General features: G+C 41.8%; 1 protein-coding gene across 5 annotated transcripts; it reads left to right on the top strand.

Moving 5' to 3' along the window:
* The first annotated feature begins 377 nt into the window (after positions 1 to 377).
* Positions 378 to 25,222, top strand: DBT (dihydrolipoamide branched chain transacylase E2). Of its 5 annotated transcripts, XM_089780545.1 has the most exons (14): positions 449 to 520; positions 4,905 to 5,030; positions 6,305 to 6,368; positions 6,829 to 6,920; positions 7,269 to 7,392; positions 7,570 to 7,645; positions 9,232 to 9,413; positions 12,135 to 12,262; positions 17,630 to 17,873; positions 19,275 to 19,441; positions 19,877 to 19,954; positions 21,389 to 21,580; positions 21,766 to 21,837; positions 23,487 to 25,222. In XM_089780545.1, exons 4-14 carry the CDS (start codon positions 6,912 to 6,914, stop codon positions 23,652 to 23,654), a joined length of 1,440 nt encoding a protein of 479 aa, XP_089636671.1. In that variant the 5' UTR covers positions 449 to 520; positions 4,905 to 5,030; positions 6,305 to 6,368; positions 6,829 to 6,911; the 3' UTR covers positions 23,655 to 25,222. The 5 variants fall into 5 exon arrangements, with proteins under 5 accessions (XP_006119877.2, XP_006119881.1, XP_089636671.1 ...); XM_025182961.3 differs by lacking the exon at positions 6,829 to 6,920; XM_006119819.5 differs by lacking the exons at positions 4,905 to 5,030; positions 6,829 to 6,920 and having other exon boundaries at positions 440 to 520.
* Positions 25,223 to 25,786: the final 564 nt, after the last annotated feature.

Raw genomic sequence — 25,786 nt, 5'->3', positions numbered from 1 at the left:
CCCCGGCCTGTCGTTTGTGTCTTTGCTATATAGGAATAGGAAAGAATCATTTCCGACACCAAGGAAGGCGGGGCCACCTTTGGTGGTGGTACGAGCATACGCATGGAGACTCTGGCACAGGTGAACCTTAGTAAAGCTTCGTGAATTCACGTGGGTAAGACGGGATCGCTTTGAAGCTGCCGATGGTGCCTTCCTCCGCCCCCTGTTTTGCAGTGCCAGTCTCCCGGGACTCCCGGCCCCTGCACTATAACCTTTGGGGAACGCCCTAGTCACAAAGCTCCGCGCGCCCAAACAAAGTGGTACCCCAAGACCTTGTCACTCCGTGCATCAACCGACTGGCTCCTTTAATGAGGGGGGCGTGGGCTAGTCCTCTACCCTCTGATTGGCTGTTGTCTGACGCTGTCCTCTGATTGGTTGACAGGTGGGAGGTGTGGGGGGCGTGAGGGGCTCCCTCTCTTTCCCGATTAAGATGGCGACTGTGAGGGCGCTGAGGAGCTGCTCGCGGACTGCGGGGCGCCTGGTAAGGGGGGCGGAGTGCCTTGTCAGGGGCAGGCAGCGCGTGCACCTCCGCCTTCTCGGGTGTGTGGGCCCGTCGGGGAGGTGCTGCCCCGGGTGGGGGAGCGACCCTGGTAGAGAGACCCTGCAGATCTCTGCCTCAGTTCCCCTCTCTGCGGAGCGCCAGTGCGGGCGCGTCCCCAGCCCAGAGCCCCTGCCACAGATACCTCAGTGCAGACCTGCCCTGTCCTAACACGGCAGAGTCCCTCGCCTAGACGCCCTAGTGCCCTGTCCCAGACCCTTCCATGCAGACCTGTCCAGGGTTGCCAGATGGTTTCAACAAAAATACCAGACACACTTGACATTACATCACAATCCACGTTGCATCTTATTTAGAAAATACCAGACATTTATATTGTCTCAATTTGTTTCCTGAACAGAAAGCTCAAATACTGGACTGCCTGGTTCAAAATCAAACATCTGGCAACCCTAGACCTGTCCTCAACATCCCAGATTCCTAGTCACTTCAGTGCAAACCGATCCCCGACACCCAGACTCCCGTCCCAGACAGACACCCGTGGGGGACCCATCCCTGTGCCATAGCCTACGTCACAGACTCCCCTGTGCTGACCTGTCTCTTGCCATAGCTCTTGTCCCAGACACCTCATTGCTGCCCCCATGCCAGAGCCCTCCACCATAGGCATCCTCATGTGGACTCCACCTCACCTCATAACCTCTCAGCCCAGATACCCCAGTATAAGTATTCCCTTACCATTTCATATCCCTTCAATAAACAAACACCACTACAAGGAAATTCATGCTTCAAATATACGTTCTCATAAGCCAGCTAGCTTTACCCTTTTTGGATAACCCTTGCATTCTTCCGTCTCGCTGCATTAGTTTACCCCATGCAGATGTCAATTATCTTCCTGTACTAATACATTCCTGTATCTTAGGTATGTCCAAGCCACACCAAGGCACACTTACTCTATATCTCTTTAATATGGTCCCTATGTCTGCATTACAACCACATTGAGTTTGTAGCTCCAGATCTAGAACAAGGAGCCTTTTGTTCAAGGTGTTTAAGCATCCTGCTTTTAATAAACATTGTAATCTCATCAATTAAAAATGTTTTTGCAAAATGATGCTCCGTATTTGTAGTTGTCTATATTATAACTTTTATTGAAGCATGTTGATGTGGGATGATATGGTTGCTGTTGTGTGAAACTTCACAAAAATGAAAGTATGATATTTTCCAGGTGAAAATCCATTTAAAATGAATATCCTGTTTTGTGAGAGAAGTGCATATTATTTTTGTCCCAACAGTGTCTCATCAGCTATATAGTTATATCCACTATAAACAATTATATCCACTTCCATCAAGTCACAGAGTTACCACTTTTTCCCTCATTTGGGATTCATTTAATGTGTTGTAATGAAGGATTTTTGTGATCATTCTCAATAGACTGTTTTGCAATCACCCATTTTTTAGACAATATTCAACACGCTTTAATTGTCAAAGCATTTTGAACACTGCAACTTTTTGTTTCTGCATGTTGTCGTATTAGTTGAACTAATCGGGTTACCTGCTTTTCATATTGGAGGAAAACTGTTTAGATAAGAGGCTCTTTTATCCATTTGCATTGGATTGACATGACTAGATAGAAGGCAAGAGGTGATCTCTTTCAACTTGTTCCCAGAACTTTAATTCAGGTTTGTACAGATCAACATCTTGAATTGTACCTTCCCAACTACCAGCCAGTGCAAAGATAGGAGCAAATGTGCTTTTCCATCTATCCCACATAGGAAGAGAGCAGTTGCATTCTCTGCTAATTGAACCTTTTATATGGTCTTAAATGATAGCTCTGAGTACATAATGGTAACAAAGCCTTAAGGGAATATGTCATCAGACTATACTGCTAGTTTCACAGTAGCAGCTGGACAGCTACAGGCAGTCCCCGGGTTACGTACAAGATAGGGACTAGGTTTGTTCTTAAGTTGAATCTGTATGTAAGTCAGAACTGGCCTCCAGATTCAGACACTGCTGAAACTGACCGCCAGTTCTGACTTACATACAGAATCAACTTAAGAACCCCAGGCGTCCCCAAGTCAGCTGCTGCTGAAACTGATCAGCAGCTGATTCCAGGAAGCCCGGGGCAGAGCAACTCTGCCTCGGGCTTCCTGTAGTCAGCGCTGGTCAGTTTCAGCAGAAGCTGACTTGGGGACGCCTGGGGCAGAGCAGCTGGGGTGCTACTGGACCAACCCAGCAGCACCCCATCTGCTCTGCCCCAGACGTCCTGATTCAGCCGCTGCTGAAACTGACCAGCAGCGGCTGAATCAGGACCTGGGGCAGAGCAGCTGGGGTGCTGCCGGGTTGGTCCAGTAGTGCCCACGGGCGCTGCAGGACCAATCGGCAGCGCCCCAGCTGCTCTGCCCCAGAGTCCAAAACAAAAGCCTTGTCTGCTGGGGGGGGGGGAGCACACTAGCTGCGCCCCCCCCCCCCCCAGCAGACCAGGGACACGGGGAGCAGAGCCGCAGTGGCAGCAGGGTGCCGCGCCTCTGAGGCTTTGCTCTGGCAAAGCCTCAGAGGCGCGGGACCCCCCGCGGCTGCGGCTTCAGTCCGGGTGCCTGTGGTCTGCTGGGGACCGTCCCCAGCAGACCACAGGCACCAGGTCTCAAGGGGCAGCAGCAGTGGTTCCCGCGCTTCTGAGGCTTTGCTCTGGCAAAGCCTCAGAAGCGCGGGAACCCGCCCGGTGCCCATGGTCTGCTGGAGACGGTCTCCAGCAGACCAGGGGCACCGGAGCAGCTTACGAACGGGGCTTTCTCGCCCCGACTTCCGGGGCGAGAAAGCTCCGTTCGTAAGTGCGGATCCGACGTATGTCGGATCCGCGTAAGTCGGGGACTGCCTGTATAGATTGAGAAAAGTACAATGCGCCTGTGTTCTATCTAAAAATGTAGGGTATGTCTAGACTGCATCCCTCTGTCGGCAAAGGGATGCAGATTAGGCAGGTCGACATTGCAAATGAGGCAGGGATTTAAATATCCCGTGCCTAATTTGCATAAAAATGGCCACCGCGTTTTGCTGACTCAGCACTTTGTCCGCAAAAAGCAGCAGTCCAGAGGGGGATCTGTCGAGAAAGAAAGCCTTTTTCGACAGATCCTGTAAACCTCCTTGCGATAAATCCCTGCCTCATTTGCAATGTCAACCTGCCTAATCTGCATCCCTCTGCCGACAGAGGGATGCAGTCTAGACATACACTAGGAGCGAAATTGGATCAAGCAGAACCAATGCTGTAACAATTTGGCTACAATAGTGCATGTGAGATGGGGATCGCCTCAGTCTTCTTCATACAGATTATTTTGGAAATATTTTTAGCATTTGCCTGGGATGACTGTTGTCTTACTGTAATTGTCAGACAATGGCAGTGGTGATGGAAATATAGTTATGGGTACATCTTCACTGTGCAGTCAATGTGGGCTCTTACCCAGATTTTAGCCCATGCCTCCATATCATCTACACAGAAAAACTTGTGACCCAGGTTTGAAGGTAATTTATATCCAGGCTAGCTGGGTATATATTAGAATCTGAATGCTGCTTTCACTTGTGCAGGAACCAACCCACTATACGGTGAGGATCCAGGCAAAATCACTTAAGTACTGGTAGTCTTCCAATACCCTTCCTGTAACTCCTCTTGAAGGACAGACAAGTTTTTCGACAATTGTCTGGGTCTTAATATCTCAGCATAAAGAACCATAGATATGTCCCATATGAGTGCAGAAACAGTGAGGCCAGTAACATGGGTATGGCTTTACTGTGGAAACAGTCATACTCAGTCTAGACTAACTCTGGTGTTCAGACTGGTTGCCAAGAAACCATGTTCATTGTACAGTAAAGACAAACCCTGTATGTCAAACACTTGTTTTCATAATTGTTTTCTGGATTTAGCTACAAAGCTTGTTTTGACTCACTTTCTAACGAAGGCCCAATTCTACAAAGATTGGATTATTTGTTTAATATTCCTATATTTGTTGGATTATTTAAATGCTACAGCTAGTATAGCATTAATTGGGCGAATCACTTATTTTATGCCAAAATAAATTAATTTATAAATTGTTTAATGAAACAATAAATATTGCTATATTCTGCATTGAAATTACCAGCGTTTGTGGATTTGAACAGTTAAGAAAAGAGTATTTTACTGTATAAAGAGACTATGTACTGAATAATCCATTTAAAGATTCATTTAATATCTTAATCATCTTGTTTTTTAGTAAAGAATGTGTAGTATTAAAAACCAAAACCAGCTTTAATTTAAAACACTGCAGTAGTTTTGAATTATTCCTACAAATGTCAACTCAAAACTGCACTGACACTCTTTGGTACCAAAACAAGTTTATTTTTTTGGCAGTGACGGTACTAATTTACTATCTTCGGTGGTTACCCAATATTAAAATCAAATGGAAACCATTCATAAAACTTCAGATTTAGTGATAGTTCAGAGGCTTGAGCCTGCTGCTTGTGATCATTTATTAAGGTAAATATTGGGCATTTTCCAGGTAGGAGCTTTATAAGAGGATAAGAATTGTGTGGTATGTTCTGAATGAATAAGCCTTATTGAGCAAACAATATAGCCATGTATCAGAGGGGTAGCTGTGTTAGTCTGAATCTACAAAAACGAGAAGTCCTGTGGCGCCTTATAGATTAATAGATTTATTGGAGCATAAGCTTTCATGGGCAAAGACCCACTTCGTCAGATGCATCATATATATATATATATATATAGACGTGATCTTAAATGGAGATGTGAACCTGTAACCAAGAAGCCTTTCAAAATGCTAAAATCAAAGCAGAAAGGTCATTCATATTTGATTAAAATGCAATCAAACTTTCCATAAACTTTAAGTGCTTTCATAAAACAAGAGCTACTATAGTTTGTTACTATTATTTTGCTAAACTTTTGTCATGAAAATAGTCAGGAAGGGATATTCATAGGGAGAATTAAAAACATATTCATCCTGGCTCAACAAAAACTCTCAATAACAAGTAGCTAAAAGGTAACTGAAAATGACACTGAAATCTTGTTAGAGTTAGCCTGTGCTATATAAATATTTGTTTCTGAAAAGGAACAAAATAGTTATAGGCAGTGCTTTTTTTGTTTAAAAAAAAAGGGGGGGGGTTCGGTACTCCAGGGGAAAAGTTGTTGAGCTCTGACTGCAGGTACTGATACTGCGTCTGGAGGTGCCGGTACTGTGTACCGAGCAGTACTGTCACAATAAAAGCACTGGTTATAGGTATTTATATAGCAGATCAATTTATATATACTAATATGCATAACAAATATATGAACAGTGCCTAATTCCATATTGCACAGTATTCTTGTATTACCTTTCATATGAAAGGTACAATATAAAAAAATTCTTTCCCAGTCAATGGGGGAAGTTTAATATGCTTTGTTTTTATCAGTGATCCTCCAACTGTGGGGCATGTCACATTGGGGGGCATAGAAAGGCCAGGCCAGCCCCCACAAGAGGATGGGGAGTGCCATTCAGCCCTGCTTTGCCCCCAGTTCCACTCCAAACTAGTCTTGGCTGCAGCTCAGCCCCGAGTACCTGCTCTCCACCCTGACCCCCCACGTATAGCCTCTGGAGAGGAGTTGTGCAACATATTCTATTACCTGTAAGGGGAGGCGTGAGAGGAAAAGTTTGAGAACCACTAGTCTGTAGGAAGTTAATATGCTTTTCTATTTGTCTGAACTATGAGCTAAAAAATGTTAACTTAAAACACATAATTGCAAACTTTCCCATGCAGGTATCCTGTTTTCTGGATCCTCTAAGAAGATAATGTCTAAATTTTACAGTTTGAGCTGCTTGAGGTACATAGTAGCACCTGAGTTTGGGGCGCGGAGTATTATATTTTGTAGTAAATTTCAGAAGTTAATTTATCTAAAGTTATTTATGTTAGTTTTCTGGATCCTTTTTAGACAACGTAACACCAGAATTAAATTAAAATAAACATGTCATGCTAAAGTAGGAAATTTGTTTCTGTCTCTAAGGACTTGATCTAACTGCCATTGAGGTTAATGATAAGATACACATTAACTTCAGTGGAAGCACTCTTGGCTTTTAGGCTGTTACCCAAAATTACTGCCTCTGTGATTATATGATGCCGCTATAGAACTTTACAGACTAGAGTATTGATTCCTAAATTAGATTTCTGGACTGAGTATAATTTAAGATGTAAAGAAATTATACAAGTGATACCCTAAAATGATAAATTAATTTAATAAAGTTGATGTTAAAGAGTACCTATCTGAAGGGATGTGTCTATCCTAGATTATTTTAAAAGGGAATGGAAGAGCAATTCTAAGATCAATTACTTTCTAATTAACATCTCTGATCCATCTATTCTTGCTATAATGACAAAGGTAAATGTACAGATTTTTCCTCACATTGAGAATTCTCTCTAGCATGCATTTTGCATATGAATATTTCAAATGGCTGTATTTGTGGTGTGTGTGTGTGTGTGTGTGTGTAATCTTAGTAAAATATATAGCAGTTGCTTAGAAACAATATCTAGTATATATCTGATGCCAAATCTTGTAATGATTTTTGTTCACTAGTGAAGACAAAATGCTTTTATGCTTTTGACTGCATAAGTGTTATATAAGTACATATGACACGTATAGACTGTGCCAATTTAGAATCTATATACATTACAGTAAGTTTCAGTTGTAAGACACTACCTTTTTAATACTTGAGATTTTTTCCTCCAGATTTGTGTTCGCCATATTAGATCGTGTACCAGTGTTCGCTTTATAAAGTCAAAATATATGAGCATATTTGACAAATCTGCATTCAAGTTTAGTCATCAACACAGATTGTTCAGAACATCTACTAGTAAGTTTTTTCATATTTAAGTAACCTATTTTACATTTGTGTTATGTTAGTAGTCTGTGTTAAATTTGTGTCTAATTAGTAGTACATACTCTAGTGTATTTGGTGCATTAACATTTTTCTAGCTGTTATTTTAAATTTAATATTTAATTTGTTTTTTATTCCATTATCTGTATCAAGTTTCAAATGGCCAAATTGTCCAATTCAAGCTCTCTGATATTGGAGAAGGAATTACAGAGGTGACTGTGAAAGAATGGTACGTTTAATTTTCTTACTAACACACTTAGAAATTAATGCTTTTATGTCTGCATTAATTATCAATAGATTGTGAATAAGCTTTTTGTGTTACCAGTGTAGGCTTTTTAAAACTATGTTTGCCACATTTTGAAGACCTATATCTTATATAAGCTGAGTTTAATACTCTGGTGTTCTACCTCATCATGAACAATGAGAAGTCTTGTGGCACCTTAGGGTATGTCTACACTACCCCGCTAGTTCAAACTAGCGGGGGTAATGTAGTCATCCGCAATTGCAAATGAAGCCCGGGATTTGAATTTCCCGGGCTTCATTTGCATGAAGCCGGCCGGTGCCATTTTTAAATGCCGGCTAGTTCGAACCCTGTGCCGCGCGGCTACATGCGGTGCACGGGGTTCGAACTAGCCGGCATTTAAAAATGGCGCCGGCCGGCTTCATGCAAATGAAGCCTGGGAAATTCAAATCCCGGGCTTCATTTGCAATTGCAGATGACTACATTACCCCCGCTAGTTCGAACTAGCGGCGTAGTGTAGACATACCCTTATAGACTAACAGATTTATTGGAGCATAAGTTTTCTTGGGCAAAGACCCACTTTGTCAGATGCATCAGATGAAGTGGGTCTTTGCCCATGAAAGGTTATGCTCCAATAAATTTGTTAGTCTATAAGACGCCACAGGACTTCTCGTTTATGCAGATTCAGACTAACACGGCTACCCTCTGATACCTCATCATGGACTTTTTTGGAGGAGGTACCATTATTTAGTCATGGCTGTGGGTAGGATTCTCATTTTCCCTCCACAATCATTCCCAAAAACCCAATTGTAAATTGTTTGAATAGAATTGGAGGCTTCACTTGAGGCAGTGTTTCTCAAAGTGGTCTGTGAAACCACTTTGAGAAACCTGTAACTAGCTGTTCTGGTGTGCTTACTTATGGATGCAATGGCCACTGAGAGTCATGGCTCCTTTTGGTTCCATTTCATTATTTACAGCCCAGGAGAGTCATGGGAAGTGGCAGCCTGGCCCACACCACTTTCCACGGCTTCCCTTGGCTGCAAATGGCAAAACAGAGTCAATAGGAGCCACGCACTCCAGGGCCGTGGCACTGGTATGTATACACATTGGAGCAGCCAGTTAATTGGTTTCTCAGAGTGATTTCGCAGAGCACTTTGAGAAACACTGCACTAAGGGGAAGGCAGTAATGGAATGCTTTTTGCTTTATGTCTGCTGGAAAGGTGTACTTCTCTTTTATAATAGGAGATAGAGTCTCCAACTTCAGAGCTTCACTGTCATGGTCTCATGATGAGGCTTTTAGTTAGAAATAGTTTGTATACTGTCAAGAGAACACAATAATATTTGTAGTAAAAATATAGAACAAATGTATTGTGGGAAGGAATCCAAAATCATTGTAACATTTTGCACATTAAAGATGGTTCTCCTATCTCTAGGCTGGCAAGGGGTATACAATAGAATACATTCACATTTTAAACAACGCAATACATTATACTGTTGTTCATAATTGAGTATTTTAAAACAATAATTTAAGCCAGTATGATTTTACTCTCATTGTGTGTTATGTACCCCAATAGGTATGTAAAAGAAGGTGATAGTGTGTCTCAGTTTGATAGCATCTGTGAAGTACAAAGTGATAAAGCTTCTGTCACTATCACTAGTCGTTACGATGGCATCATTAGAAAACTCCATTATAATCTAGATGAAATTGCATATGTTGGAAAACCATTAGTGGACATAGAAACCGATGTCTTGAAAGGTATTGTAAACACTTTTCTCTTCAATATTAATTTATTTTTTGATGTCAAAACCATTCAGGTATTCAGAGGTCAAGATTAAGATTAAATTTTTTGCAGAAAATGAATTTAATAAAAATCTATAAAATGTAACGTCTGTATATAAGAAACTACTCAAAGTAGAATGGTGATGCATGCATTTCAATATTATTAACATTCTCTTCATTCTTATTAAAAAATAGGAAAAAAAACTCAACATTTGTGGTGGTAGAGATAATTCAATATCACAGTTCCCACAAAAACTTTAACAGCCACATTGTACACAGAGGCATGAAATTTTTTTATCCTATACAGTAACTCAACAGTTTTGTATCTGTACAAGGGGAATTAATGAATTGCTCGGGGAATCAAAATTTTGAATTGCACCTGGTTTGTGCTTTTAAAATCAGCCATAATACTGCAATAATTTACTGGTAGTTTTGCACTCATGTACAGGTACATATCTAGCCTAAGAAATAGAGTTGGAAGTTTTGGTACTTAGCAAAGTATCTTAATTCCCTCCTGAAGATTTGGGCTATGAAGTCAGTGGGAGTTATTTCATTGACTTCACTGGAATCAGGAGTTCAGTATAGGATGTTTACCTCTGTATATTCTGCTTATGTAGCTTTTTTAGGCTTTGTGTGGTTGTGTAATATTTATTGAATAAGACTCAATATTTAAACTTTCATATGGATTTTTTTTTTTTTTTATAAATTTGAAGAGGAAGATGTATTTGTTTGTCCTCAGTCTATAAATAACTGACTGACATTGACTGATATTTTCTTAGGGGCAAAAATATAGATTTGTGTTGGTTCAAGCGAAATGAATGATTTTCTTTCTACTCTGTGTCTGATCTTTGGGAGGGCCTTAAGTTTTTCTCTTAATTTGGCTATTAAATATGTCTCTGTACTAGCTTATTTTTTAAAAACAGAGGAATGATTATATTTCTTTGGGTAGCAGGATTCTAAAAAAGAAGCCTTCAGTAAGGTAATGGAAACAGTTTTTTTATGAACTCAGTAAAATTAAATTAATGTTCCAGTTTTTCATAATATCTTTGTGTTTGGTACCAATCTAGCTATTGTTTGTGGGGAGGAGAATAAAACTAAGGGTACATCTACACTCCACCAGAGTATCCCGAAATAGCTATCTCGCGTCTTTACAGCAAACCCGTTATTTCAGGCTCATAACGTAATGGACGTTTCAGAATAGCGCTTTATTTCAAAATTTGGCATTGTGTAGACAGCGCCAAATGACAAAATAAGCTATTTCTAAATAATATCAAAATAAGATACACAATTTGTGTAGCTTTAATTGCGTATCTTATTTTGAGTTAGTGCTGTATAGATGTATCATAAGTATTGGTTATATTAGGTTTCTACGTGAAGTCTTGTTGAATAATTATATTGTATTTGTAAGGGTGAAGTATTTTTAAGAACCTAAATGACTTACTAGTCTTAAGTCCTACTGACAGTCAGAGGCACTGGGATGTTTTTTAAAATAAGAGTATAAGAATCTTGCCCAAATTCTGAATTCTTCCTCTGGTTCATCACCCAGAAGCCCTGAAACCATTCATCTAGTTAGCTTGTTATATATAGCATACGTATTTTACACAGTTTGCATACCAGTCACCTGCTTGGGCTGAAAAGAAACAAAGTTTGTTCAACAGAAAAAACATTGATTCAACAATGGAATAATAAGGAACAGCAAACATATACATTACACAGAAAACAAACAAAAGACACAACCTCAAGCTTTTCACTTTCATATCAGACAAAATCCCTTTTCTAATAAGAATTTACCAGTTTCCTTAAACAGTTTCCCAACGCACAGTCCACCCATCCAGCATTCATGAACAGCCTCAATACAGGATGATCTTCAGTACAATCTCTATTTTAAAAAGCATGTCTTCATTAACTACAGATATTCAAAGTGAAGAAAACACTCTCCTTTCTTAATTTGTGAAAACTGGTTTCTTTTCAATTTCAAGCTGTTTTCGTTTGTTTTGATGATTCCTTGTTTACTGCTGAGCTGGACAATGGCCAGGTAACTGCAATGTAGAGGCCATGTCAGTTCAAAGAGACTACAGTGTGAGTGAATTAATTTTGGGTGGGAGGAAGCAACGTCTTTTGGTGAGAGAAACAAGATTTCAAGCTATGCAGATTTCTTCCTACGGCTGACAGAGGTACTTAGAGTGGCAGGGTGTTTGAAACAAGTCTCTTCTGGTGAGGGGGAGATGGCCCCTCCCCTCCTGATTACTTCATTACCTTATTGAGAGGTGATGCTGAAGTTTGCACCAGACTAACAATTACAATTTTATAGAGAAAGCGAGCGCTGCAAATCCATGGTTATCTGCTTTATAGCTCTATTTATCCATTTCCACAGATATGGATGTAGATAGCTGCAACTCATTTTTGCAGATACAAGTGTGAATGCAGATACAAATATTGTACCTAGAACTCTGCAAATTTGTAGATATCTGCTTTATGTCTGGGGTATCCAAATCCTTGGATGTGGATATCTGCGGATTATTTTTGCAGATTCAGCTACCAATTTTTTATCTGTGCAGGGCTTTATCTGTATACATGCACATACATCCAAAACCGTATCTCTGTTTTAATCTTGACATATTGCAAGTTTAGCATCTTCGAGGAAATCACTTTAAACAATGTAGTAAAGTTAAAGCACTTTTTAAATATTATTTTCAGCTGTAAGCTCAGAAGAGGATGTTGTTGAGACACCTGCTGTGTCTCATGAAGAGCAGACCCACCAAGAGATAAAAGGCCACAAAACATTGGCAACTCCTGCAGTCCGTCGCCTTGCCATGGAAAACAATGTAGGTTTGTGTCCTACTCAAGCAGGCTCTGCTGTGGTATATTCACTGCTTGTACATGTGTCTAACTGTATTTGGGAGGGTAATAAAACTGTAGTATTATTGAAGACTGGTGGTGAATTGCCAGGAAACAATGAAAAAAGTTGTTGATAATTTGTTTACCGCAAATGAATAGTGTTTCATTGTTGAAGCTGTGAACTGCTTGTACACAATATTTCTCCTATAAGAACAAAGTATTGAAATAATAATTATTTGGCCTTCTGAGGGTTTGTCTACACTGCACGCTAATTTTCAAATAAGCTATTTCAGAATTTATTTTCCAGAATAGCTTATTTCGAAATAACGCATCTACATAGAAAAAGTGCATCAAAATAGTGTGTAGCTATTTCGAAATAGAGCGTCCACACTGATTGGATGCTAGCTCGCATTTAAGGCCACCCGGAACCACTTCAGGCAGGGCATCAGGTCAGCAGTGACTTCCTGGAGCTGCTGCCTCAGGCTATCTGAGACGCGTGCTTAAAGGGACCCCCCTGTACAGCCATTTCTCAGATTCTTCTCCTGCTTGCCTACCTCTCTGAGGGAAAGCAAAGCATATTCACTGTGTGCTTTTGTTCCCTGTTATTGGACACCACAGCACTCCCAGCTATGGAGCTGGAGCTGCCAATGGGCACGCGACAGCCCCTGACTGTCATGCTGCAGTTTATGCAGCAGTTTATGCAGGCTGCCCTCCTGGCCCTGCAGGAACACAACCCCCATCTGTTTGAGGAGACCCTTAACCTCTGTCTGGGAGCGCAGCTCTTCCATCTGCACCCTACTGTGCACCACCTCTTCTGGTGGCTGGACACCTATTCTGACTGGTAGGACCAGCTCGTGATGGAGCAGTAGGACAATCAGCAGTGGCTCCAGAATTTCCACATGAGGAAGAAGACCTTTCTGGAGCTGTGTGCTTGGCTTGCCCCTGCCCTCCCATGATGGGACACCCAGATGAGACCTGCCATCCCCCTGGCTGGTTGCCATCACTGTCTGAAAGCTTGCCACACTGGACAGTTACTGATCTGTCGGGAACCAGTTCAGCATGGGGAAGTCGACCGTCGGGGCCCTAATCATGCAGGTATGGTGCTTTCGGGCTGCAGTCCCAAGAGGGGGAGGGGTGAAGTGCTGGAAAGGAGAACCTTAAGGAAAGGCAAAGTGCTGGGAAGCCCCCATCCCCAGGCGGTTCTCCAGTGTCACCCTCACACAGTTCTGCTGGGGGGGTGGCCTACATAGGGGGTGGCTCCTGGTGTGGTTGGGGAGGGGGGAGGAAGGGCTTGGTGACCTCCGAAGGGCTCTGGCATCCCTGTGATTCTCTGTTTTGTTTGTTTGTCGTCTTCTGCAGGTGGCGAGGGCCATCAACACCATCCTGCTGCGCAGGGTCATCCACCTTGGCGATGTGGACCCCATAATCTCCAGCTTTGCCACCATGGGCTTCCCCAACCGAGGGGGGCGGTACTGGCTGCACCTACATCCCCATCTGGGCCCCCGACCACCAGGCATCTCTCTACATTAATTTGAAGGGATACTTTTTCATGGCCTGTAGGCCCTGGTCAACCACTGCAGGCAGTTTACTGACATGTACATCAGATGGTCGGGGAAGGTGCACAACGCCCACATGTTCTGCAATTCCAGCCTATTCCAGAAGCTGGAGGCTGGCACTTTCTTCCCCAAGCACACCGTCAGGATCGGGGACGTGGACATTCCATTGTGCTTTGTGGGGGATGCAGCCTACCCTTTCATGCCATGGCTCATGAAGCCCTGTATTGGACACCTTGACCCAGCAAGGACCACTTTAATGCCCAGGTGGGTAGGGTCTGCATTCAGGCGGAGTACGCCTTCGGGCATCTCAAGGCGTGTTTCTGATGCCTCCTGGCCCGACTGGATGTAGGGGAGCAGAAGATCCCCCAGGTGGTGTCCTGTGTTATGTGCTCCACTTACTCTGTGAAAGTAAGTGGGAGGTGTTCCTCGCTGGGTGTGGGGCAGAAGCCAGCCAGGATAGAAGGGCCTTTGAGCAGCCGTGCACAGCTGCCATCCGGCAAGCCCATCAGGGGGCTGTGTGCATCCGACAGGCCCTGAGGGAGAGTTTCACACAAGGACCCCAGTGACACTCTCCCTAGGGCCTCCCCAAGCCCTGTGTCTTGCCCCTCTCTGCCTTTCCTCCAGCAACCCCTCCCTTCCCTCCTCCACCCCTCTCCCCTGTAGAGACAATAAAACAAGCTGGTTTTGAAAGAAAACTCTCTGGTTATTTATTTGGGGTAGAAGTAACTGGGGAGGGACCAGAGAGAGAACCTGGAGGAGGAGGGAGAAGAGGCTCAGTGCTGGGGCTGGGAGTTATGTCTGGCTTGGATGGTTCATCCACCTCGTGTGCAAGGACCTCAGCAAACATGGGGGTAGGAGGAACGGGAGGAGGGGAGGCTGGGGAAGAAGCAAGAGCTGGGGGCTGGAGCAGGGGCAGGCATGGGAGGAGGAGCAGGGGTAGGGGCTGGGACTGGGGCAGGAGTGGCAGCAGGAGCTGGCTTTGGGTGGGCAAGGAGAGCCTACACGATCACTCACATGTTGCGTCCCTGCTGCAGCAACTCTGTCCAGGTCTCCCTCCTCCAGTGCATGACCTCCCGGATCCTCTGGTCCAGGGTCTTGTGCAGGGCCCAGAGTACACAGATGTGCTTCTGCATCAGTTCTTCCTGTGTTATCCATTGCCTGCAGCTCCCCTGGTGTTGGGCGGCTGCCTCAGGTGGTGTTGCCTGCCCCCCTCTCACAGCTGGTCTGGCTGGGGAGAATAAAGAGAAACCGTCAGTCATCCCTAGAGACACTGTCTCTGAAGCCTTGCCCTCATCTGTGAGCCGAGACCTACAGTTCTCGGGTGAGATCAAAGTGATGTTTCGGGAGCAAGGCCATGTGTTACCTGGACAGCAGGCCCTTTCTTACAGAGGCCCAGACATCCTCAGGGGAGCATGCTCCCTCCCTCTTCCCCCCGCATCCCAGAAACAAGCAGTCATGGGAAGTTGCCAGCTACACTGGGATCCTGTGGACAGGAGGGGTCCTCGTGCTGGCTGGCTGGGCTTGCCTCGTTGCTGCACACATGCCAGGTCAGTGGTAGCATCCCAAGGGAAGAGAACTTGTATCTCTGGACGCTGGGGCAGAAGAGGTGAGGGTGCAGGGGAGGGAGTGTGAACAGCAGACACACCTGGCAGTGATGTCCCCGGGAGCAGGTGCTGCCTCATGCATGCAGGGATGCCCATGTACCGTGTGTGGCACTTCAGCATCTGTGTGTGTGTGTGTGTGTGTCCTTGTTCCCAGCCTCCTAGCAGTGGCTTGTGGTGGGAGGGTGTCCCACCTGTGTCCCACCCGGATGTCTGAAGTGTGGCCGACCTCTCTAGACCCTGTGAGCAAGAGCTCAGGGGTGCTCAGATGCAGCCTCTTGGGCTGTGTGGCCCAAACTGCTGCTGCATGTGCATCCACGTGCATGGACTGCAATGTAATTCCCCAGGCAGAGACGGCCGAGCGAGGAGTGCACTGCAGCCCCTCGCCGCCTGCCACTTCCATCCTGTCTGTGTGAGAAAACTAAGGTCACTCACCTGATGTTCCCTCCCTGGCCTCAGAGGATGCCTGGGACACACCCAGGCTGTAGGGTACTGGCTCCAGTGTTACCGAGGTGGCAATGCTGGCTGTGTCGGGGTCGTCCTCCTCCTCACCGGCTCTGGCCCCTGGGCGGATGACAACGGGCGTCTCCAGCCTGAGTTGACCACCAGGGGTAGAGAAGGGGCTGCACCAACCCCAAGGATGCAGTGCACGTCTTGGTAATAGGGGCAGGAGTGTGGTTCTGCCCCTGAGCAGAAGCTGCGCTCCTCGCCCCGACGTAGCCCTGTTGGAGCTCTTTAACTTTCATCTGGACCTGCTTCTGGGTCTGGATGTGGCCCTTGGTGACCGGGCTATTGCCCATGCAGCCATAGATGTCGGTATTGCGCCTTCTGGAGTGGAGATCCTGGAGGTTTTCCTCCTCACCCCACACCTCAGTGAGGGCCAGGATCTCCACTCCAATACCTCTTCTGCCACCTGGCAGGCTCCTGGGAGCCATCAGAGTGCTTTCTGGGAGAGGCTCTTGGAGGGCTCAAGGGTCAGCCATGCTGGCTCGCTGAATTGCTGTGGCAGCTGCGGTGTGGCTGGAGGTTGTCAGGGCCAGCTTTCCTGCCACAAGCCTCTGGCTGCAGCTTTAAGGGCTACAGGGAAAGGAGCTTTAGAGTCCTGATGAGTATAGATGGAGTGGCCAGTAGGGCATCTGTGGGATTCCCTGGAGGTCCCTTATTTCAAAATAACTCCCTGTGCCTTGTCCACACACGCCCTATTCCAAAATAGCTATTTTGGAATAGGCATTATTCCTCATGGAATGAGGTTTACACAAGTCGGAATAAACTGTCCGTTATTTCAAATTTATTTTGAAATAATGGAATTGCTATGTAGACGTGTAACCACCACCAAGATGGATTTGAACCTGGGACCTTGGGAGCTGATTCGAGAAGCCTCTACCCTCTGAGCTAAAAGCCAGTTGATTCTCAGCCCATGCTATAGAGGTCTCTTGATCTTAACTGTTGCAGTAGTCTAGGTGCCACTTGCAGTACTCAGTAACCACACTAGGTGTGTGGGTTACAGACGCTCACATTTTTATTTCAAAATAACACTTATCTCAAAATAACAGTGCAGTGTAGACGCACTCTGAGTGAAGAGTCTTCAACCAATCTATAACTTGAAATGTGTTCACACATAAAATGCATCAAATACATTCAAATAGCAACAAAAATAGTAAAAGTCATATTGTTTTCAAACTATGAGTAAACAGGAAAAAGAACTGCATTCACCACATACATTGTATATTGTGAATTATTCGCCCAGTTCTAGAAATAAAATATAATTTCAGTTCTCAAATTATAAATCTTCCATGCATGTAACTGTCATGCAATGCTATAAAGATAGGAGTGGCAGTGATAGTTTTGTAACATAGTTGAATGAAAATAAATCTCTCACCACACAACTTGAGAAGTGGTTTTCGCTTACCCAATGTGATGCATCTTCTTACAGAGCTAAGATATAGTATTGATGCTTGCTGCATTTCGCATCTTTCCACCGTTTTGTTTGGATTTGTCTGTCTTAGAAACTCCTGTTAAGTCACATTTGACTGACAGTTCTTATGTAAGACAGTTTAGATCATAAATGTTCAAACACCAAGTCACAAGAAGATATTAACCTGAGGAATGTTATTAGCATTGTAACATTTTTTGTATTTATAATCCAGTTACTTGTGCTGTATAGCAAAAGTTCTATAGTTTGTTGTATATTTTTCAGATTAAACTAAGTGAAGTTGTTGGAACAGGGAAAGATAACCGCATCCTTAAAGAAGACATTCTCAATTATTTGGCCAAGCAGACGGGAGCTATTTTACCTCCATCGCCAAAACCTGAAATTATTCCACCATTACCAAAACCAGAGACTGTGCCACCTGCTCCAAAGGACAGAGGAACTAAAATTGCTATACCCATTTCCAAGCCCATTGTGTTTGCAGGGAAAGATAAAACTGAGGCGGTGACAGGTAAAAAGATAAATGCAATTCCATAGCCAAAATCACAGATAAGTAATTATTCAGTGAATGGTAAAATTTAAATTGATTCTCTTATTTCCACTGATGGAGAGACAGCTTTCATCTTGTAATCACACTAATGTGCTGAAACAATGAGAATCAGGAAAGGTAAGTGTGATTTGTAGAAAAAAAGAGTTTGAACTAATTTTTCAGATGGTGGTCAGACAGGGTTGTCAGTGTTCTCCTCTGCCACCCTGTGGTTTCACCGTGTTCTCTGGTAGTAGAACAGGGCTATGACGTGCTCCTGTTCATCTTAAATTGTTTTTTAAACTGTGCATTATGAACATCTAAAAACATTTTGTGCAGAATTTTGGAAATGAGTACTCTGGAATTCCTCAAAAAGTACTCTGTTCCTACAGAAATCATTATGTAACTAATTGGCAGGATCAGTGAGTAGATTTGTTTATTGGTGCTTAAATAATTATCTACTGTGTGATAAGTATCAGAGGGTTAGCTGTGTTAGTCTGGATCTGCAAAAGCAACAAGGAGTCCTATGGCACCTTATAGACTAACATGTATTGGAGCATAAGCTTTCGTGGGCAAAGACCCACTTCATCAGATACATGTAATGGAAATTTCCAGAGGCAGATATAAATATGCAGGCCAGAATAAGGCTAGAGATAACAAGGTTAATTCAGTCAAGGAGGGTGAGGCCCACTTCTAGCAGCTGATGTGGAGGTGTGAACACCAAGAGAGGAGAAACGGCTTTTGTACTTGGCTAGCCATTCACAGTCTTTGTTTAATCCTAAACTGATGGTGTCAAATTTGAAATGGGCACAGACAAGATGCACTGGAAGAGCAAATTAATTTGTGTTTTCTTCAGTTTTATAATATATGGGGCTACAGAGGATGAAAAGACTGATGTAGGTTAACATTTGTATGCATTATGCACATGGTTAGCCTGAAGAAGTGATCTGGAGGCAAATACTAGGATACAGGGATAATACTAAATATTTGGGGTAGCATAAATTTATTACTGAGTCATTGGTTAATAACAGAGTCTCCCCTTCAATATTTTTAAGCTCATGGTAAAATTCCTGTTGTATACAATGAGAGAAGGTAGATGAGGTACTGTCTTTTATTGGACCAACTTCTGTTGCTGAAAAAGACAAGCTTTGGATCTTACACTGAACTAATCTTCATGACTGGGAAAGGTACTCAGAGTATCCTGTTATATCCAATGCTGTTTTAGTAGCCCTTGTACTGCTTAAGTTACTTGGCTACCAAGCACAAATTGTAAGTGGAAAGAAAGTTTTATAGTTTTTCAAAGAAAACTGAATCTTAGAAAGTGACTAACTCTAAATTTTCTAAAATGTTTATATTGGTAAAAAGCAGCCATTCAATATTTTTCAGGCTTTCACAAGGCAATGGTAAAGACCATGACTGCTGCACTACAGATTCCTCACTTTGGTTATTGTGATGAGATTGACTTAACTCAGCTTGTTCAATTGAGAGAAGAATTAAAACCTGTAGCACAGGCACGGGGAGTTAAAGTCTCCTTTATGCCGTTCTTCATAAAGGTGAGTCATAGCTGCATTTTGGAACAGGATTCCTAATGGTATAGACTATTGATGCAAAGGGAATAGTGTGGAGGAAGGAAAAACACACTTTTCTTCTGAATTTTTCATTTAGTCCAGCAGTTTTCTTTAATTGTCCTTTTATGTTATCCCTTTTCATCTTTACAATTAGCAACACACAAAAACACTCTGTGGTTCTGAAACAGTAAGATCTCTTCTTGCTTACAGTCATCCTCTCTCTCTACTTACCTAGGTACTTGTATGGTTCTCCAGAGTATTTCAAAATAGAAATTAGATTAACCTAGACAAACACATTTGTTTGCATTATGGACATTACATGCTGCCTGACGTACTCTCATTTTGTCCTTTGCTTTTTCCATTAGGTGATAAGAGTATCAAGAGAGCTCTTAGTGTTAATGTTGTTTTTATATTTAACAGGCAGCTTCTCTGGGATTATTGCATTATCCTATTCTTAATGCCTCAGTGGATGAAAACTGTCAAAGTATCACATACAAGGTTTGTGCAATTTTATTAAAATACTCCTGTGCCAAAAATTAATGCTCCTCAAGCATCTTATAGTCAGAGCCCTTTTCAGTAGAAATAAATTAACTTTTCATGACTATAAAAGGTAAAAAAATAGAAACCATAGCAATTCTTAAGTACTATATTGGAAAATGATCCACACACCAGCTCCTCTGTCTGATATCAAAATATATTGAGAGTGCTAGATTAATCCAAATTATGCTATTTATATAGTCCAGTCTAACTATGCTTCCTGCTAAGAAGGACATGCCACTAGTACAGTGTTTCTTAAACCATGTTCCATGGCACACCGGTGTGCCGCGGGGCAGTCGGAGGTGTGTCGCGGAGAACAACAGAATTCAAAATGGCCACCCTTAGAAGGGCAGCTAACCTTTTTTTTTCTCAGTAACTTTCCCCCGACCCTTTTTTTCTCAATAACTTTCCCCCCGACCCTTTTTCCCCCCCTACCTTTTTTTTCCTCAACAAAAAATCCTTGGTGTTCCTCATAAAAAATGTATTGTTTGGTGTTCCTCGGTCTTAAAAAGTTTGAGAGACTGTATTAGTATATTAGCAACTTGCTCTCTTGCTCTAGTTTTTGGGACTAAGTAGTCCCAGCCTATAACACACAAAAATTTAGGCATAGAAATATTTTGTTACTGTGGCAATGGTGACACTGTTCTGTCAACTCTGGTGTCTTAAATAAGTCACTTGTCTGCAGGGAAAAAAGGATTTTCCTGGTATGACAGAAAGCAAGAAGTTTGATATGCAACATAGAGAATATAAGGAGTTTGTGGTCAGGGTTCTGCAGAATACACAATTTGAGTGGATTTATTTTGTGTTTCTGAAAGGTACTGAGTTGATGACCCTGAGGACTGAAATCCTATATTTACAGAATTAATATAACACAGGTAGCAGTAATGCAAGCTTCCCATGCACTTTCTTACTCCACCATCTCTCAGACCTACTCTTTCTGAATCACTTCAGAAAATGAAAGGGCAGTTCCAGCTTTATTTCCTTTAAATTCATGGCCTCACTGCTGAGACCAACATGGGCTCCAGCTTTTATTGTGTGCACACATTTGTTAACAGAATAAAGAATTGATATTTCCAAGGGAATGGAACTAAGGATGAACTAAGGATCCTAAGTTCCCTAGATGTAAACTCCCCAAATAGAACTTGGTGGTTGCCTTTACTGTGAATTGTATGGAGATTACCAAAAAGACTTGTCTTTAAAAATTTCAGATCTGCACAGTGTGTGGTTTATTCTAAACAAAAGCTTCCTCAGTGGAAGTACTGAAAGCAATATTTTAATACTTTTTAGTTTCTAGAAAATAACGCTAATTCTTTTTTTTTTTTTTTTTTTGCATTAACTAGCATAAGTCATGGTTGGTTAGTGAAACTTACTGTATTGTAACTGCATATATTGTAGGCTTCTCACAACATTGGAGTTGCCATGGACACAGAACAAGGCTTGATTGTCCCTAACGTGAAAAATGTTCAGGTCTGTAGTGTGTTTGATATTGCTTCTGAATTAAATCGCCTACAGACTTTGGGCTCTTCAGGCCAGTTGGGAACAAATGACCTCACTGGGGGAACATTCACTCTCTCCAATATTGGCACAGTGAGTTAAAAAAGTTTTTACATCTAAAAACTGGTTTAAAAATAACTATTGCCTGTTATACTAATAAATATACAATTGTCAGAAAAAGGTGCTTTCTATAATAAATATTACAATACAGCATGCGAGAAACATGCTGCTGCTCTCCAGGAATATTCTTGAGCTAGTTTTCTTGCTTTCCCTTTTAGATTGGTGGAACTTATGCCAAACCAGTGATACTACCTCCTGAAGTAGCTATTGGTGCTCTTGGAAAGATACAAGTACGTGCACATTGTAGCATAGTAACACCATGTTCACTGAAAACTGCAGTTTGTCTACCTTCTATACAGTAGGACCTCAGAGTTATGAACACCTCAAGAATGAAGATTGTTTATGTCTGAACAAAACTTTGATTATTCTTTCAAAAGTTTACAACTGAACATTGATTTAATGCAGCTTTGAACTTTACTATGCAGCCAAAAGAAATGCTGCTTTTAACTCTTACTTTATGTGCAACATAAAGTGGAAGGACTTTGTTGCTGCCCTATGCGCCATTGGCGTAACGGGCAGTAAGTAAGTAAGTTATGTGCAACAAGCATAGAAACAGATTCCTTATCTTACCTCGTCAAATCTTTATTTCAAACTTTCCCTTTTTTTAGTACATCTAACACAGAACTGCACTGTATATGTTGTTTGGGAGTTTTGTCTCTGCTGCTGCCTGATTGATTGCATGCTTCTAGTTCCAAATGAGGTGTGTCAATTTGTGAATCTGGTGTTCATAACTCTGAAGCTCTGTACCACGTTATTCTTCTCATAACCATTTTTTCTACAAGATGTGGAAAAAGGACACCATGTGAGCTTTGTAAATGAAAACATGCCATGTTTTTATAAGATTTAAAAGGTGACGCATAGAAAATGATATCATTTGAAAATTATGAATACAAATCTTTTGTCCCTTGGTTCAGGATTGTCTACCATAAGCCCAATATATTCATTTCATGATGTTTTCATTTAACTTACTCACTTCCAGGGTAGAAAAGAAAAAAAGATCAGATGATATTCTGATATTTCTTGGTGTCTTTTAATAGGGCCACTTCCGAAAGAATACTTGCAGGGTTTCAAACCAGAAAGACCTGAAACAAATTGCTTCTGATATTTAAGTTTTGTTGTGTGCTCTGGAGATTTAAGTCTATGTAAGAACTTAATGCATTCAGATAAGTAAATTCATTACTGTAGACAAACAAAAAAATAAAATAGACTCTACTCATAGATTTCTTAGGGAACAATACTTTGCTTATATTTCACATGCCTTTTTGAGCTTTTAGGGAAAATTTGGGAGGTATGCATCACCTTGGCACCAAAGGTTCAATCACCTATTTCCCACAGTGGTCTCCAGACCTTTCAGGGTCATGTCTCACCTTAAACCCTGTGCCCCACAGTTTTGAGACCTCTGGTCTACCAGGATAATTTGGAGTCAAGGAGGAATGATGATAAACTCAACAGTGTGGCTTAAGAGTAGTAAAAAAACCAACAAATGGTCTGGTAGCACTTTATAGACTAACAAAACATGTAAATGGTATCATGAGCTTTTGTGGGCACAGCCCACTTCTTCAGATGACCGGAGTTCATCTGAAGAAGTGTGCTGTGCCCACGAAAGCTCATGATACCATCTACATGTTTTGTTAGTCTATAAAGTGCTACCAGACCATTGGTTGGTCTTTTTTCCTGTAACTGACTAATTCAGCTACTCCCTGAAGCTTAAGTGTAGTAGTTGGTAATTCTGTTTCAAGACCCACAGCGCAAACAATTGGGGGGCAAATCTGTATTATGTTAATTGAAACATAACATATCTACTTTAGCAATTGTTTAGAATCGTATTTGTATTGTTTCTCTTTCATCAGCTTTCTTTTTTCTTCACTTTAATTTCTAGGTTCTTCCCCGATTTAATGGTAAAGGGGAAGTATTTAAAGCACAGATAATGAATGTGAGCTGGTCAGCTGATCACAGAATTATTGATGGAGCTACAATGGCCCGTTTTTCTAACTTATGGAAATCCTATTTGGAGAACCCTGCCTCTATGCTGGTAGATCTTAAATAAAGAAGACTAATGCCATAACACATCCTTACACTTCTGGGGATTAAACTGAATAATTATAAAAGCTAGCTATGCTAGCATATGGCCTTTAGTACTTTTCTTATATAATTATATTATGTAGTTAAAAGGTCTCAAGAGCACATGTCAGTCTATTGATAACCTGTTCCATTCTTTTCAGTAAAAATAAGTAGGTCGGTAATTTATTTTACTGGAGGCTGTCATACTTTATAGGTCATTGTGTAACTTCTGAATGTGGTGGGGAAAGTATATTGTGTCTGACTTGGATAATATGTAATGACTGCCACTCAGCTGGGTATTACCGAAAGTTATCTCCATGTCTGTGGTACTTTTAAACTGCTTATTCTGGATAGAAGGGAAGTTACATCACATATTTTCCTGTTTGAAAACAGGAATTTATTTTAACAAATCTAAAGGAATATTTCTAAAAGAAATTATGCAGAAATTGTATACAAATAAAATGTCTTTATGCTTATCTTTAAAAATGTCCAATGGACTTTTTATTGTTAAATGGTGCTAACTTTTCCTGTGGTCTTCCTATGCATAGAAAGTTCTTAGCACAGGTACTCAGTGTCAAGTAATAGTAGAAGATGACAGTATCCCAAAAAATGGACTTCCTGCACAGTTTCAGAATATTTACTGGTATCCAACACTTCTTTGTAAATAACTCAGTAGAACTGCCTTACATCAAACTGGTGTGCTAAAAGTATGTCATATTATTTACATACTCTTTTAGACTTTTCTTCTGGGAAGCAACAGCCTGCAAAAGAATGCCATGACTAAATACTCCATCACTAAAAAAATAACTACTTACAACCATTGTTTATAATTACCATAACCTGACAGCTAAGTGTGCTCTAAAAGACTGTCATCATCTTGCACAAGACAGGTGTTGTTTGTTCATATACTGAGGTGTGACAGATCAATATTTGTAAACCGAGTATCACAATTAGATTAATCCTCTTTAAGCTCATATGCAGGGCAGACAGTTAATATGGTTCAGGTTAGCAACCCCAGGACAAATAGCATGCATATTGTTTTAGGCTAAAACAATGTAGAATATGAATACTGGTTTGCAAATAAGATGCAAAGAAAAACTATTGTGTGTGTATTCTCTTTCCAGACAACTTTGAATAGCAAAAATAATACAGAAAAACAAATCATGTGACCAAACAATTTGGGATAGTCAAAATGGACATTTTATAAGAGACTCATCTCCTCTCTGGATGGTATGTCTGTGTGAATACTTTTGTGACAAGGCCCTGTGGTTAGTAGATCTAAGTAACCTGGAAAAGGGTAACTGAGGGACCATGAGAAGGAAGGGAGGCAGATACAAGACACCAAAGACTAGAGAGCCTATCCCTGATGTGCGAACTCTTAAAGGGGTGAGGAAGAACTCTTAAGCTGTGCAAAGATGATGTACATCAGAATTCTAAGCTGCAACTCATATGTTTCTATGCACAATGGTTTTTCTCTGCATTAGCTTCTGCAGTGTAAGGCAAGATACATTTAAATCTGATTTTTTTCTATTAATAAAACTTACAGCACTACAACCTTTGTGGTTTTGGATCTTTTTATTTGGGAATTCCATGCAAACAATCCTAAACAGGAGACTCAACCTTCTACTTCTTGTTAGAGATCACAAAGCAGCGGTACTTGGAATCTACCTCCCTTGGGACATATCAAAAGGACACACTCTAAAGGCTACTCACCTATCAATTGTGTTGCTATACAGGCTACAATCCAAATGATGTATGTACAAACCTGACGACCATTGGTGAGAACCCAACTGAAGGGCTGAAGGAATGATACAACATGAAATATCAGATAAATTAAACTACTCTGCTAGTAGAGGGAGCCAGATTTCTGTCAAATCCTTGACAAAATGGGGAGTCTATTTTCTGCAATCATCTCTAATTATTTGAGTAGTTGATTAAATCAGGAAGGAAACTGGGTACTTAAGAGAAGTTTTCACTGGCTGGATTAGAAAAAAATTAGAGGATTGAAAAGTGAATACAGGTGGTATCTTTATAAAGGGCTGTTGAAGGAACTAACAGGGATCAAAGGATTGGTAATGGATCAATGGAGCCTTTTACTGTCATACGCAACCAGTTCTA

Source organism: Pelodiscus sinensis, chromosome 9 (assembly GCF_052426305.1).
Source record: "Pelodiscus sinensis isolate ZL-2025 chromosome 9, ASM5242630v1, whole genome shotgun sequence".
Taxonomy (NCBI): Eukaryota; Metazoa; Chordata; order Testudines; family Trionychidae; genus Pelodiscus; species Pelodiscus sinensis.
Note: the sequence above shows the minus strand (reverse complement) of the source record. Positions and strands in the feature narration are given on the sequence as shown.